Source organism: Siphateles boraxobius, unplaced genomic scaffold (genome assembly GCF_051911475.1).
Source record: "Siphateles boraxobius isolate OS27281-9 unplaced genomic scaffold, OSU_SipBor_1 22, whole genome shotgun sequence".
In the NCBI taxonomy this organism is placed as follows: domain Eukaryota; kingdom Metazoa; phylum Chordata; class Actinopteri; order Cypriniformes; family Leuciscidae; genus Siphateles; species Siphateles boraxobius.
In genome coordinates this window covers 37,587,949-37,605,144 of record NW_027508833.1, presented here as the reverse complement: position 1 = coordinate 37,605,144, position 17,196 = coordinate 37,587,949, and the positions used below count along the sequence as shown (strand labels likewise).

The window sequence follows — 17,196 nt, the reverse complement described above, 5'->3', positions numbered from 1 at the left end:
GTGAAAATGTTTCCCTGAATGCAGTGGCACACTCAGGCAGGCTGGGAGCGTGGACGTAGAAATGACAACAGGTAAAATGTTGCCATGTCAAGACGCCAGGGGCCTTTGAAAGCAAGGTGATGACATCATTACGGCCAAGCAAAGCATTCCCACGTTTCCAGCACCCGGGTGTAAAGCGAGGCGGTGAGCTGAAACAGAAGCTTTGACTTGTTTTCTCTGTGAATTTCAGTGGTTGGATCTCAGATTGTGACTGCGACTAAAATTCGCACACCTATCGGTGCTTTTTTTAGGGGCAGACTTGGGGGCTGTTGATTGTATTAGTGTGTCATGTGATAGACATTCCAGAGAAGTGTCAGTCGTCAGCTGTTTACTTTAATGACAAGTACTTAGGTGTCAAATGTCTGATAAACATCAGAATCTTGAGGGCGTGAAAGAAGTTTGACACCTTAAAGCCACATTAATATTGGTTTGTGACAATTAGAGTTTGAACCAATAATGTTGTAGTTTAGCAAGCTAGTTTCAAAGTTGGCTAGTTAATCTTTTGACAATAAGCAAGCTAATAGGCTTATAGATTATATTGAAGATATTTACAGGGGCATTTTTTTAATATACACATGATGTAATTTCATCGGTTATATATTTTCTGGCACAAGGAAAGTTTTTGAACAAATGAGCATTCTAAAATAGAGCTTAAATGCACTCTAATGTATATAGGCCTAACTGTATACAACTAGTAATGAAGAGTTTAATTGAACTATTTAGTTTTAAATGAGTAGACTCTGCTGTGCATGGTCTAGTGACTCAGATTTTTACTTTATTACTTTTTTATTATTATTTTTAGATTAGTTTGTTTACAAAATGATCTGAACTAATTGATTGTATCCTTAGAGGACAAAATATTTTGACATTTTATAACTGTGTGATTTATAATTTCACTACTGGCACGGTATACTGAAAGGTTTAGTTCAGTTAGTAGTCTCACTACTTTGTTACTTGCCAAAAAGTTGGACAGTTCTACTATTCATTCTTCATAGGGCCTAACAAAATTGACCAGAAAGAAAACAGTTAGATGTATTACATAAAGCACAGTGTATAATGCATGTCTCAAAGATATGTTCATTAAAATATTTCTTCTTTAATAGTGTTCTAATTATGCATTAAGAACTTTTATTTTATTTTTAAGTCTGGTTTTCGGCTAAGATTATACTGATTTGCAGAGTAAATTGCATCCCCTGTGAAACTCATTACTGTCCTAGCAGTTTCTTGTCTCACATGAATGCGTTGCTACATTAAAAGTGTATTTTCATCCGGCAGATGGTGACTGTTAGAACGATTATATGTTTTGTATACAATTTGCCTATTTAAATCAATGATTGTTTATTCCACACAGGTTCATCTTATCAAAGTGCAGGGTGTTCTTCAATCTAAAACTCCTGAGATAACATTAACAACACTATCCAGATGCGTTTTCTTTGTCGTAGCAACTCCTGATAAGATGCAAATACCTGTACCATCCACACTACATATGATCATTATCAGGTGATCAGGCTATTTGATTAAAAATACCATTTTAAGACGAGAACCACTCCATGAAAGCAAGAATGTGTTATGTAAGTGAGAACTTTATTTGCCTCTCAATAGGCCCCTATAACAACCTCTTTCCCTAGCCATTGTTAACACATGCACCGCCTGTCTAGAGGCTATGTAGAAGAGATGGATCCATGCATCTGAGGGATAAACAAAGAACAAATACAACTAGACAGAGTATTCGCACACCCTTTATGATTACACTTTATGTCAGTGCATGGTCCACTTTAGACATTTTACTAACTTTGTAACTACATGAAAACTATCTCTGTTTAGAGTATTAGTAGACTGTTAGGTGGGTTCAGGTTAGTAGAAAAAGTTGACATGTATTTGCAAGGTTACTTATAGTTGGTGGAATGTCTTTTGGGGAACCATTGAAAAAAAGAGTTAGCAGATATTAAGCAGACTGTCTTAGACATTTAGTTGCACTGTTACTTATATAATTATAGAATGTCTAAAATGGACCATCAAAATAAAGTGTTACCCTCTTTACTTTATTGCAAATACACAATGAATATTTTAAAGAGGCTCTGCTGAAGCAAAGCAGGTTGTCATACAGCCAGTCATAATAATAATGCTCCGATTCAGCACAATGTTTCAACTCATATTTATTTTGGAAGAACAGTGCGAGTTTCAAAAGCAAATAATATGATGCACATGTGGATAGCAACACCAAAGACCACCTATGCTTTTCTTGTCGACTTATACCTATTCCTTCTGGTACTTGTACTGTGTGCACATTTATGTCTGGTTTTATCAGGTTTTATCTGCTTTGTGAGGACAAAAAGGTCCCACTAGGATAGTAAAAACTTACTTGGTGAAATCACACATCAGTGGTCCCCACATAGAAAACAGACTAATAAACATGGGAAATAATGTTTTAATGAAAATGTAAAAATGAAAAAAGGTTACAGTGAGAGGTAAGGTTAGGGGGAGAAAATATCATTAGGTTGGTATATTACAACAGTAATCAATAGAACGTTCCTGTCATGATAGAATATTTATTTATTTATTTATGTGTGTGTGTGTGTGTGTGTGTGTGTGTGTGTGTGTGTGTGTGTGTGTGTGTGTGTGTGTGTGTGTGTGTGTGTGTGTGTGTGTGTGTGTGTGTGTGTGTGTGTGTGTGTGTGTGTGTGTGTGTGTGTGTGTGTGTGTGTGTGCGTGTGTGTGTGTGTGTGCGTGTGTGTGTGTGTGTGCGTGTGTGTGTGCGTGTGTGTGTGTGTGTGTGTGTGTGTGTGTTCTGTGCAGCAGTCAGGGGAGAGAGGATGTCTCAGATTTCCCTGCACAGAGACCCTCCCTTCTTCAGGATGACTCACACCTCTGCAGTGGCTGACACTCTCACCTCATTCACAGCCCTTAACGAGCCATGCTAATGAGCGCCACATCATTAGAGGCTCTGATTCACCTCTGTTTGTGAGCTATCACAAGAGTGATGATGTAACACAAAACGAACCACAGCAAGAGAGCAGACCGCATCCACAGATACTTGGTCATTCAACATTTCTTCTCGTCCAATAGCAGAGGAGAATGCCTTGGATTCAGAGTGTACAGGTTTCCTGTATGTCAGCATATGTTTTTATTTACAAATATATGACCTTGAGATTTTTTTTTCTGATGGAGGAGTGGGGGGCAGTTTTGTGGTCACTGCGAGAGAGATGTAGACAGCGGATTGCTTCTTGTCATTTGTGCTTGTCTTACCCCAACAAGCTTTTACCTTTTTAGGCAAAACTATAGTCACATGTCCTGTGCTCAGGGCAGTTTCTTCCATCATCAGAGGTGAGGGTGATGTAAGGTCTCTGAAGGGCTAGTGATTGCCCTCTAGGGGACAGAAAACAGGAAGTCTTGGCAGATGCATAGTTTCAAGTAACATTACTGACTGCTAACCACAGCGGGCAGGAAAAAGAATCTGTTGGCTTTGAATGAAGCACATCAAGAACTGCCATTTACTTTTTCCCCTTTTGCTGAGAACACTAAAAATGAATTTATTCCTTGGCAGAAATAAGACACTGTAGACAAATACAAGTGCTCTGGTAAATGTGCTCTGTTTTTTTTTATTATTATTTATTTTATTTTATTTTATTATACACAGACTTTTTACAGTGATGGAGAATACATATGCAGACATACATTTTAAAAAGAAATACCGTAATCATTATTATAGAACCACCAGTTCTATATCCCAATGAAATGATATATTAGAGTAAAATGCTAAATTATGACACAAAATAAAAGAAAAAAAGTAGATTTTATCACTTTTTATTCAATAAAACTGTATGTACTCTATGCAGATTGATATAAGGATGATTCTTTCAGGCTTTGTGAACTTGTAGTTTAAGCTTTAAAATGAATTATGTAATTCAAACAATATTTCATCTGTGCTAAAATATGTATTCTATGTCCTTGAATAAAAATCTGATTGTGGCCTTGAACAACCATCCTTCAAGTGGTGTAATTTATGCTAGTTTGGATTATTGATATGATGTGGAATGGTAATGATTTAAAAAAAAATTGTTTAGCCTTGAACTTTCTTGCTTCTTATTTTCTTCATACATAAACTGTCACAGTGTTGGGTTTGTGTTCCCCAGGTGTCCACTAGAGGTCCTCGTTATCACGGTGTCCTTCACTATTGACTTCATTTCCCAGCATTCTGTCTGTCACTGTCACTCATCAGTTCATTGCACTCAGCTGTTCCCCGTCATCATTGTTCCCAGCTGTTCATTGTTAGTCTTGTTAGATGTGTGTGTATATATTCCCTGTCTGTGTTAGTATGTGTACGGAGTCGTTGTATTATGTCCCCACACTTCCGTTATTTGTATCATTCTGGTTCTCGTTTGTATTTTATGTTTTGGATTGCCTTATTGGACTTTTGACCCCTGCCTGGATGACTAAGAGTTTGGATTGCCCTTTTATATTAAACTACTGCTTTTGGATTTTCTGCCTCCAGTGTGTGTTCCGTGACAGAAGGACTCCGTCAACTCAGATCCAGCGGTATGTTTTTTAACATCTCCTCCCCAGCTACCGAGCGGGAGAGTAGGGAGTTATTTAAGGGGACCCGATTAGTCAAGTTTCGCGGGACCCGTGGAGGTCGCAGTGGAGGAGGTGGTCGAGAGACTGTTCACGTCCCGTCTGCCCAGCGAGAGAATGTTCACGTCACGTCTGCCCAGCGAGAGACTGTTCACGTCCCGTCTGTCCAGCGAGAGACTGTTCACGTCACGTCTGCCCAGCGAGAGACTGTTCACGTCACGTCTGCCCAGCGAGAGACTGTTCACGTCACGTCTGCCCAGCGAGAGACTGTTCACGTCACGTCTGCCCAGCGAGAGACTGTTCACGTCACGTCTGCCCAGCGAGAGACTGTTCACGTCACGTCTGCCCAGCGAGAGACTGTTCACGTCACGTCTGCCCAGCGAGAGACTGTTCACGCCACGTCTGCCCAGCGAGAGACTGTTCACGCCACGTCTGCCCAGCGAGAGACTGTTCACGCCACGTCTGCCCAGCGAGAGACTGTTCACGCCACGTCTGCCCAGCGAGAGACTGTTCACGTCACGTCTGCCCAGCGAGAGACTGTTCACGTCACGTCTGCCCAGCGAGAGACTGTTCACGTCACGTCTGCCCAGCGAGAGACTGTTCACGTCACGTCTGCCCAGCGAGAGACTGTTCACGTCACGTCTGCCCAGCGAGAGACTGTTCACGTCACGTCTGCCCAGCGAGAGACTGTTCACGTCCAGTCTGCCCAGCCAGAGACTGAGCACGTCCAGTCTGCCCAGTCAGAGACTGAGCACGTCCAGTCTGCCCAGTCAGAGACTGAGCACGTCCAGTCTGCCCAGTCAGAGACTGAGCACGTCCAGTCTGCCCAGTCAGAGACTGAGCACGTCCAGTCTGCCCAGTCAGAGACTGAGCACGTCCAGTCTGCCCAGTCAGAGACTGAGCACGTCCAGTCTGCCCAGTCAGAGACTGAGCACGTCCAGTCTGCCCAGTCAGAGACTGAGCACGTCCAGTCTGCGCAGTCAGAGACAGATCCGGAAATGCCCATTTGTGTGGCCGCCAAGGCACTTACGGACTATCTGGAGCGTCTGGCTCGGATCCTGGACATGCCCGTGTCTGCTGTTCCAGAGCCGGAGCCAGTGTCTCCTGTTTCAGAGCCGGAGCCAGTGTCTGCTGTTCCAGAGCCGGAGGCAGAGCCAGTGCCTGTTCCAGAGCCGGAGGCAGAGCCAATGCCTGTTCCGGAGCCGGAGGCAGAACCAGTGCCCGTTCCGGAGCCGGAGGCAGAGTCAGTGTCTGTTCCAGAGCCGGAGCCAGTGTCTGCTGTTCCAGAGCAGGAGCCAGTGTCTGCTGTTCCAGAGCCGGAGGCAGAGCCAGTGCCTGTTCCAGAGCCGGAGGCAGAGCCAAGGCCTGTTCCAGAGCTGGAGCCAATGTCTGTTCCAGAGTCAGCGCCTGTTCCAGTGCCAGAGCCAGTGTATGTTTCTGTGTTTGTGTCTGTCCTTGTGACCATGTCTGTTCTAGTGACTGTTCCTGAGCCGGTGTTTGCAGTTCCTGAGCCGGTGGCTGCTGCTCCAGAGGCAGAGCCAGTGCCTGTTCCAGAGCCGGAGACAGAGCCAGTGCTTGCTCCAGAGCCAGTGTCTGTTCCAGAGCCGGAGGCAGAGCCAGTGCCTGTTCCAGAGCCGGAGGCAGAGCCAGTGCCTGTTCCAGAGCCGGAGGCAGAGCCAGTACCTGTTCCAGAGCTGGAGCCAATGTCTGTTCCAAAGCCAGTGGCGCCCTGGCCTCCCGAGGGGTCTTCACCGCCCTGGCCGCCCGAGGGGTCTTCACCGCCCTGGCCGCCCGAGGGGTCTTCACCGCCCTGGCCTCCCGAGGGGTCTTCACCGCCCTGGCCTCCCGAGGGGTCTTCACCGCCCTGGCCTCCCGAGGGGTCTTCACCGCCCTGGCCGCCCGAGGGGTCTTCAACGCCATGGCCGCCCGAGGGGTCTTCACCGCCCTGGCCGCCCGAAGGGTCGTCTGCTTCGCCCTGGCCGCCCGATGGACTGTCTGCTTCGCCCTGGCCGCCCGATGGACTGTCTGCTTCGCCCTGGCCGCCCGATGGACTGTCTGCTTCGCCCTGGCCGCCCGATGGACTGTCTGCTTCGCCCAGGCCGCCCGATGGACTGTCTGCTTCGCCCAGGCCGCCCGATGGACTGTCTGCTTCGCCCAGGCCGCCCGATGGACTGTCTGCTTCGCCCTGGCCGCCCGATGGACTGTCTGCTTCGCCCTGGCCGCCCGATGGACTGTCTGCTTCGCCCTGGCCGCCCGATGGACTGTCTGCTTCGCCCTGGCCGCCCGATGGACTGTCTGCTTCGCCCTGGCCCCCGGCTAAACCATCACCCCCTGTTTCTGTTCCCTTTCATGGACCTGGCCCCCCATCCCTCCCCCTGATCCTCCACCATTCCACCTCCCTCCTGAACTCTTGTGTTGTGTGTTTTGTCTTGGAGCGTCTGGTAGCCGCTCCGTAGAGGGGGGGTTATGTCACAGTGTTGGGTTTGTGTTCCCCAGGTGTCCACTAGAGGTCCTCGTTATCACGGTGTCCTTCACTATTGACTTCATTTCCCAGCATTCTGTCTGTCACTGTCACTCATCAGTTCATTGCACTCAGCTGTTCCCCGTCATCATTGTTCCCAGCTGTTCATTGTTAGTCTTGTTAGATGTGTGTGTATATATTCCCTGTCTGTGTTAGTATGTGTACGGAGTCGTTGTATTATGTCCCCACACTTCCGTTATTTGTATCATTCTGGTTCTCGTTTGTATTTTATGTTTTGGATTGCCTTATTGGACTTTTGACCCCTGCCTGGATGACTAAGAGTTTGGATTGCCCTTTTATATTAAACTACTGCTTTTGGATTTTCTGCCTCCAGTGTGTGTTCCGTGACATAAACCATAAACATTTGATTGCAACGACAGCTGTATACCAAATACCAACTGAAATAAATAAATATTTTTTTAAAATAAATTGTCCTGATTTTAAAACATTATTGATGGTAAGTTATAGTAATGTCTGGGAACAAGCCCTCATAATCTAACATTTCAACACGCTTATTTTTTCAGCTAATTAAATAGATACAATTGTGTTTAATCTATCCTAGAATGATTGTTTTATTAAAAAGCTTTTCTTCCTATAAAACCATCCCAGAAGACTGAACATTTCCCCCTAATTGAAGATTCACCCATATAGGAACACAGGAACAGTGTCCAAGCGCCACCTTCAGTATTTTATTAAGAGAGAGTCTGAATGATGAGAGAAAACGGCTTACATAAATGTTTCCATAACACAAAACCCGCTCACATAATCTCACATCATAAAGGATTCTGAAACAGATTTAGTGTGAGCGGTTTGTTTGGTTTCGCTTGTTTATGTGTTGACACTAACATTCCCGTTCAGTTTATATAGCGATAAGCGCGTCTCGCACAGCGTGGGTCCAGACGGGAGCGCGCTAAGGGTTAAAGCGCGCTGCATGGAGTCTGTAGGGCGGAGTAGAGCGGATGTGATTGGAGCGCTACCCATGATGTCATGTACATGAAAAAGCCAAGAAGTAGTTAAGAAGGCGGCTTGTAACTCTGGAAAGAGTGGGTGAACCTCTAAGGCGCAGAGAGCAGACGCACGCGGGTGATATTTTGGACACACGGCAACGGCACCATGGTGCAGAAAACGGACAACAGCGAAACAGACAGCATGTCCAGAGAAGCTACAGACTCAGACGAAAGTGAATTCATGGTCTCGATAAACCCAGACTGGTGCAAGACGGCGACCGGACACATAAAGCGACCGATGAACGCGTTTATGGTGTGGTCTAAAATCGAGCGGAGAAAGATCATGGAGCAATCTCCAGACATGCACAACGCCGAGATCTCCAAACGCTTGGGCAAGCGCTGGAAAATGCTGAAGGACAGCGAAAAGATACCTTTCATCAGGGAAGCCGAAAGACTCCGGTTGAAACACATGGCTGATTATCCTGACTACAAATACAGACCCAAGAAGAAACCAAAGCTGGACAGTTCCTCCAAACTCTCAGCCCCATCTCCAGAGAAGTCCTGTAACAAAATGTCCAAGACTTCCAAGAAATGTCCCAAACTGAAAACGAACAAGACGGGAAGCAAATCATCTCAATGCTACGGAGATGAGTACGCGTTTAAGAGCATGAAAGTTTCAAAGACTGTCATTAAAAGTGAATTCACGGATGAAGACGACGACATCGACTCTGAGGAGGACTCTCGGGTCAGGGTGAAGGAGGAGGAAGAGGATCCGATCCCCGTCTACAATGTAGCAAAAGTTCCCGCCAGCCCAACTTTGAGCTCGTCTACAGAGTCCGAGGGCGCCAGCATGTACGAGGAGGTCCGGAACAACAGACTCTTCTACAACTTCAAAAACATAACCAAGCAGAGCACAATGTATCCCGCATCTGTCTCACCAGCATCCTCTAGGTCAGTTTCCACGTCTTCCAGCTCTAGCGAAGACGCGGACGACTTGCTTTTTGACTTCAGTTTGAACTTCGCCTCCTCCGCGCAAAGCTCGGAGCTGGGCAACCCAAACCCCGGGAATCTCTCCCTCTCTCTGGTGGATAAGGAGTTGGAGTCTTTTAGCGAGGGAAGCCTGGGCTCCCACTTTGAATTTCCAGACTATTGCACGCCTGAGCTCAGCGAAATGATAGCTGGGGACTGGCTCGAAGCGAACTTTTCTGACTTGGTTTTTACATACTAAATAAGACAAGTCCCAAGTAATAACACACGGGAGAGGTATAATGCTCGGTTCTGTACGTATTTCTTTCCCCTGCCTTCCTCTGGTGGTCCACCTATAGGGGCTTTGGGAAGGAGGCGAGTATGGCAAGCCTTTTAAACATTTACTTTTTAAAACTATTTAGTATCTATGCTTCTGTTGTTAGTGTCAATTATTTAATTACGAGTGAGTAATCTAAATGTGACTAGTGTTTATTTCGTTTTTTAGTTTGAATTCATGACCTGCTTTTCACTATTCCAGTACTAATATTTCTTACCTCACTTGTTACACTAGTTTATGTGGCATAAGTAGGCTATACAGAAAAGCTCTTTTAGTTCAATTCAAAATTCTAACTGATTAAATTAACACAAGAGTCTAACAAATAGGAACTAGTGTAATTTCAATGTTTTTTTTTAATACTTGGAAAACTGGACTATTCACGAAATAAAAAGAACTGTACTTAATAAAATCTAGTAGGAAATTAATAAGTATTAGCAATAAGTACAGTTATTTAATGAATAGTTGTGAAATAGATACTTGTCAGTATTGGATTACTTACTAGTAATTAAATAAATATTAGCAACAAAAAAATAAGATACTGGTTACTTTAAAGGAATACATGTTAAAATGGCTTGCCGTAGGCGTGTTTGAGGAGTTAGATGCTCATGAAGCTGGTACTGTAGCAAAAAAAGAAAAAAGTCTGCAGACGTTTTTTTTCTGGCAGCATGACAGGGTTTTATGGATTTTCCTGTAGGTCTACAATTACTGTTCAACTAAAGCGGACCACAAAGGGAAAATCTGAGAACTTCTATGCATCTTATACCCTCTTTCTAACTGCAGGGAGCTGAAAATGTAAAGACTGTGGACTGACTCAAAGCAAATCTGTGAACTAATATTGTTCAGGACGTTTATTTCAAACGTTTAGTCATTTCTAAATGCCGGAACTTCTTCTTTTAAAATCTTTTTTTTTTTTTTTTTTTTTTTACTGATTCTGTTTACCTACTGGTTTGAAATTTAAGCAGCCTAAACCTCCTTAGAGTTGCAGGTGTTAGAGGAAGCATTTTGATACATAACAGACCTCATCTTTTTAAAAGAAAGCAAACTATTTTCAGGCATATTTTTGTACAGTTAAAAAGGGAATGTTCTTACTGGGCACTCAGTGAGTTTCAGGCACTTCTTCCCTTTATCATTTGTTTTAAGCATGCAAGGGAGTCCTGGTTTAAGGATTAAGTTTAAATTAAAACTTGCATCAAAATGCCTTGTGATTTTAAACTAGGTTTTGTACAGCTGTAGATCAAATTTGTTGAGTATTTGTAGAACCTATGGCATTGGGCAGGGGGGAGATGCATACCTCAGTGCTGGTATTAGTTTCAAGATTGTATATGTACTGTAAAATAGTAAAGTTAGGAGTTTATGTATATCATACTCGTGATATGTGGATGGGTCCCAATCGCAGGTGTGAGACTGGATTTTTTTTTTTCTAATGGCACATACTGTTTCCCCTTCATTTTTTGTGCAATATATTTACTTGTAAATGCAGACCATCTACATTTTTTTTTCTTTTTGCATTTTTGTAGCAAAATGATGGACAAGGCAGACTTTTGCTCTGTCAACATCATTATTTGTCATGATGCTGAAGTCATTGATGAATAAAGAAATCAGCTGGAACTGATCGTAACTGAATATGTTCACATGGCTTTTCTGTGGAGAAAAAATAAACACCATTTCTCTTTAAACTGACCCACAAAATTGGACAATTCATGTCCTGCAACCAATTTGAAAATGACTCATTTTTAAAAATGTGCCATAATGGGCAAATAATGAATGTCGGTGGTCTGGCTGAAGAAAAACCAAGAAAGCAACAAAAAAAAAGGTACATTCCATATCCTCGTTTCATATGATGAAACATTTTATTTTCAACTTAAGACTGCCGTCTTTTCTATTAAAAACAACAACTACAACAACCATAAACCTGTATTTTTGTTTCTTGCACTTAAACATATTTTGTTTATTTTTATGTGGGTCTTACATAATGTCTGTTTTGATACAAGGTTTGGAATATGATGGACTCTTTGCCAGGGAACATGGTGAAGTATAAGGCAGCCTAGCCTCACATTCCAAATGTGAACCTCTCTTCGACTCATCTTTTAATAAACAAATACTTACCACCATAAAATCTCCTCTCAATTTGTTAAATGAAAGAATGATGTCATTGTTTGTAATGAGTGGGCCACCCATAAAAAAATTGCTCAAAAGCTTTTGCATAACCTGATTTTTCCTTTGAAAATATACATCTTTTCTGGCAGGAACCAGTAAAACAGTTTAAATCATAACAATTCTTCCGCTTCTCCCCTTCGAAGCAACGGCCCCTTTAAGAAATCAAATGTTGCGCTGTTTGAAAGCGGTGTCCTGTGATTGGTGGGATTTTGTGGCCTGTTGGAGTGAAGAGGAGAGACCCAACGTGAATACTCCACAGCTGCCACTAATCACTGAAGAGCCCAACTCCTCCCATGAAGCCCCCCAACTTCCACTGCACTCTTTTTTTTTTCTAGTGACCAGTCATGCAGCTTAGAAAAATGGGCTATAAGCAAGAATACACAAACACTCTTAAATATAATCTGTCATTAGACATTTCAAATCAATATGCACTTAAGAAGATGATTACTAAAGCATTAAAGTGCTCACAACTGCTTTTAGAACAGTTTCTGAAGCATGCAAATGGATCTCTTAAAGATGCATCTATTAAAGATGCATTTACTAAATCTTGCAAGGAATGCACTGAAAATTGTATATGCTAATTATCTACTTTAAATGCCTTTATTGCAACCAATTCATTTGTGATACAGGACTCTTCCTTTCTAGATTTCTGATGGTTGGTGTTTGTATTCAAGAGTGCAATAGTCTATACGAGCAAGAAGCAGCTTTTTATACAGTTAATGAAGAGCCACGGAGAGCAAAGATAAATGCATTACATCATCCTGATGTAATCGTAAGTGTTTGACATGCATGGATGTACTATATGTATTTAGTTTGGCCATTAAGTCAGTCAGGGCATCAGTAATAAAACATTTATCTAGCTATTACTTTACCTGACCTCTTGGTCAAAGTTACTAATGGATTCATGGAGCGATTCCCCACAGAATGTGCACATTGATTTTGTGCTCCTCTGAAATATCTGGTCCGGCCTAATGCCACCGGAACGCAGTGAAATGAAATTAGTGACCCGTTAAAATTTCCCTCCATTTCCTCTTTAAATAAATGGAAATTTGAAATGCTTGGGAGACATTGAGGAGGATAGCATCTATCAAGTCCAGTAGTTGGAAACTGGTGACAAAAGAAAGTAATTTCCAATGCCTTGAGCGCTTAAATCATTCATAAATTCTGGATGTCATGGCCAAATGCCACATGTGACATCTACATAAAGGCTCCTGGAAAAAATAAAAGCTTTTTGGCTTTAAACATTTTTAAATTGGATTTGTTGCTCAAAATCTTAGCAAGTCTTCTTCCAAGATCAAGAAGACTACGCAGGGCCAGCACAAGCTCAACTGCCACTATTTCATTCTGCTTCAGCTACCTCAGACAAAAATAATAAATTGGACCATGACAACAAAGCCGTTTTTCTCTTACCAGTGTGGTGTGGATTCACCGTGTGAGCACTGCGTTCTTAATATCCTCTGCTTTGTCAGATGTGCTTCTATGCTTGGCAAGAGAAAGGCTCAGCAGTGTTTGTTGCTATCAGATAGATCACTCCTCCCCAGAACTCAAAGTACAAGAAAAAAGATTAGCTATTGAACTGGTAATAGGAAATGCATTTCAGCAATTGCAGTGACATTCTTCTTGTGCAAAAGAAAGGATGACCTGTTATGTTCCTGTCACTTGCTGTCCATTCTTTGCATCTCATGTCAATCACCAGACGACTGAACCTCACAAGACTTACTTCCTTTGTTTAGTACACCACTGTTCTTTTCTTCTTCTTTTGTCAGCAAATTTCACTTACAACAAATGATTTAAATGTTTTATTTCAAAGGGGAAAAGGGTAATATATAAGGGTAATATAATACTACTAATAAAAATAAAACATAATATATTGTATATAGTTATGCTAATATAATTGACATATAATATAAGTAAAGTAATGGAATGTATGGAATAATTGTTAATATATATATATATATATATATATTATAATTTTTTTTTTTTTGACTACAACATTTATATTGACTACGACATAATCAGATATTCATATTTTGTTGTTTTTTGCACTAGTGCTTAATTTCTCTGTCTGTGTGTGTGTGTGTGTGTGTGTGTGTGTGTGTGTGTGTGTGTGTGTGTGTGTGTGTGTGTGTGTGTGTGTGTGTGTGTGTGTGTGTGTGTGTGTGTGTGTGTGTGTGTGTGTGTGTGTGTGTGTGTGTGTGTGTAAGACAGAGAGAAGTATTACTTATTATGGTGAAAGTGAAATTTCCCCCTTGGTTTTGTCTTTACTGGGCAAATTCCCCTTGCAACTCTTTATTTATTCAATGCATATTATATTGTAAAATATATACATTACATCATTAAAATGTATATAAACAATATAAAGATAAATACATATATATATATATATATATATATATATATATATATATATGGTGACAAAAGAAAGTAATGTATATATATATATATATATACACACACAGTATATATACAGGCGAAAAGTGATATCAGAAGGGGATTGGTTTGAGCATTAGTTTGTCATGACCCTGCAAGTTTGACTGAACGATCAAATGAGCAAAATATTTTATATTTTTTTTAAAAATTTAAAATGAGCTTAGAATAAAACACTTACTGTGTTGTTCTGAGAAAATTGTTTGGCAAAAAGGCATAAACTGCAGCTAAAGGGTTTATTTTACTATGCAAAAATAAATAGATAATCTAATATTCTAATATAAAAATATAATATTGCCTAAAACATAATCATTTCTCTCTTGTTTTTGCATATGTTAAAAAAATATTTATATGACAGCCTGACACAAACTGGCATGTTTCATTGCGTTATCACAAATAAGACAATTGACTCTACAACTACACAATATGATTACAATAAATAAATAAATAAAAAACATTTGAATAATGGGTGAAGATGGGGTTTTTTTCCCAGGCCGGACATCAATTTTGGCCACTACTTTAAATTTATAATTAATTATATCATATAGTTTAAGTAAACATTTAAATGTATGTGTTTATTTATTTGCAACATCTTTATCTTTTTGTCCTTTAGCATTGAGTATATTCTCTGTGTTAATGGGTTTGCATGTGCTGGCCCTTTGACAGGCCTATAGAAAGAGCCCTGACCCCTGCTGCTCTGCTGAGATTTGTGGCATGTCCCTAGAGACCCTCGGAGCCATGCTTTGGCTTGGCATCTCCCCACATCGAGGAACGTTTTAAAATGTAAACATGAGCTAAGCTGGATTTGCACCGCCGGGCTCAGAGATAATACAGCATGCCTATGGTGGCTCAGTTGCTTTTCCATCGACAAAATACACCCTCCGTTCAAAATAGCTCTTGAATGTAGGCACTTTTGGGCCACGGCTATTTTGAACCGAATTACACAATAGCACTGTTTTATATATACAATGTAATCATGACCATTTCATCATTAGTCTAATGTTATTCCAGTGCATTGGAACATGCTAAGCTGGATCCAAAGGTTAATGCCACGTTTTAATCTTACTCAGAATCATGATTTAACATAAATTTGTCTGTTTACCTAACTTTTTACAGCTAGAAAAGGCTTTAAGTTACACTTTACTCGGTCTGTTGCTATAGTGAGAGAGAAAAACTTTAAATGTATCCTAAATCCAAAGGTAATCTACCTTCTGTGATCATACTGAGAGCAATATTAGAGTTTTACTGCTCGCTGCTCCCTTGTATGTTTTTTCTATCTACTTGGAAAAGTCTGTTTGGATGGCTGCCCAGATACATGGATTTAGGTATGTAATTTTCCCTATTTTTTCCCTCTCTTCCCTTCTTTTTTCCTCTGCTCTCTCTGCAGAGACACAAGAGGAGCCCGTCCGGCACAAACCTCTCATTCAGCCTGTACATTTGTGTTTTTATAATTCAAAGAACTTGCATTGTCTTATTCACTTTTACAGGCTCTTTCTTTCTTTCAAAATTGTTCCTTATAAGTGATACAGAACTTGCCTCTCAGGAATTAATATGTTAACAAGTTCCCTATTCTCTCATACAAGTATATAATAACGGTTAAAAACGACCCACCCACAGCCTCCCTCTTAGGCCCAACACAAGCAGTAAAGAACAATAGCTTAAGGGTATACAATTTTGACCAAGCCAGCAGCAACTGCTTGTCCATTCATATGCATCTGTAATTTAATACTGTTCTAAGACCTTGACTGGCCCCTCCCATTCTTACTCACTATAGAGACTCTTTCCAATGCACACTGCCCAATGACCATTGTAATCCCCAATGTCCCCTGCTTTCTCTTTCAATTCAGTTGTTACCCGGGTTACCCCATTAGGGCTACTCTTCATAGTTTGCATCAGCATGGGGTCTAATTTGAAAGTCTCTACTGCTTCAGTAAATAATTAGCACATCAAACCCCCCTCAGGCTCCTCACAGGAAGCTTAGGTCACTAGGAGAGGTTTATTTTGATGAATACTTTGCTGTTGGTTTCTAGGATGGTACATTTTACTTCCCCAACTGACATTCTTTCAGGTGTTAATATTGAGTATAGTTTAAAAATAGAGAAAGGGGAACCTTGGGAGTATTTATTCACGCCCAAGGTTTAACAGCTGGAGTTTTTGCATCTGTAATCCGTGTAAAAGAGTCATAAAGTGGCAAAGAGATTGGCGGTTACATGCCAGAAAGGGAAAAACAAATGATGAAATGAGTTAGAAATTACACAGCCTACTGACAGACCTCAGAAATTCATGCTCTAGTTTTTCATAAGCTTTTTTTGCCCTTTAATTGGGACTAGCATATGTGTTCAGTGGTGTGAAATGTGAACTGAAACTCAGTTCATGGTCTTCAAAGAGTTGCATTGAATATCTGCGATCATTCCTGGCAACTGTGTCCACCTTGCTATGAAGTGCGTATGAAGCTTAACTTGAATAGATAGAGCCTTGACTAATGGGTGTCTAATAAAAACAATAGCGTATGTGTATAGTGTATATACCAAAATGGTGTATGAGAGAAGAATGCTATTCGGCATGCCAATTCAAACTGATGCACATTTGATATAGGGATTTATATCACATGTTATTTAAAGTACATTAAAGGCCTATTTTGCTTTTTACATACGTGCAACATTTTAGCCATAAATAAATGTTATTGCGTTTATTACCTGTCTAGCGATGTATGTTTATGCTGAAATATAGCTGAATAATGGTTTGCATTTAGAAAAAAAAAAAAGATCTATCGCTTGTCATTATGTGTTGTGAATTGGCTCATACAATTTATGCTTCATGCTTCAGAACTTCCGTTGAGGTTTTCATGGTGCATTGTGGGACTTTTTAGGGTGCGAGCATTTCAGTGCAATGGAAGGATTTTGTGATTGAGACAGACCTTATAAATAGCCGAGTCCCTGATCTGTGTCCTCCATGACTTCTGATGTAAGCGTTCGCCATGGAAGCGAACAGATCAGATATTCCCCTGTATATGCGAGGTGTACATCGTTTAAAAAGCGACGGTGGCGAATGACGTCAGCTCAGGTGGACACATTACAGCAGACATCATTGCTACATTCGCCCAGGCTCTCCTCTTTTTTCTCTACTATAAGAGACCAATGTTTTGCTGACTTTTAAAGATGGTGCAGAAAGCATTTCGTCCATTGCAAATCTTGCATTTTTACTTCCTTTTCAGCCGTTTTTCCGGGTCA

At 41.3% G+C, this 17,196-nt stretch overlaps 1 protein-coding gene across 1 annotated transcript; it reads left to right on the top strand.

Annotated features, from left to right (window-relative positions):
* Window positions 1-8,182: 8,182 nt before the first annotated feature.
* On the top strand, window positions 8,183-11,498 carry sox11a (SRY-box transcription factor 11a). The gene is given in 2 exon segments (XM_077239998.1): window positions 8,183-9,202; window positions 9,204-11,498. Coding segments are annotated over 2 exon segments (1,008 nt in total). The 5' UTR covers window positions 8,183-8,245; the 3' UTR covers window positions 9,255-11,498.
* The last annotated feature ends 5,698 nt before the right edge of the window (window positions 11,499-17,196 follow it).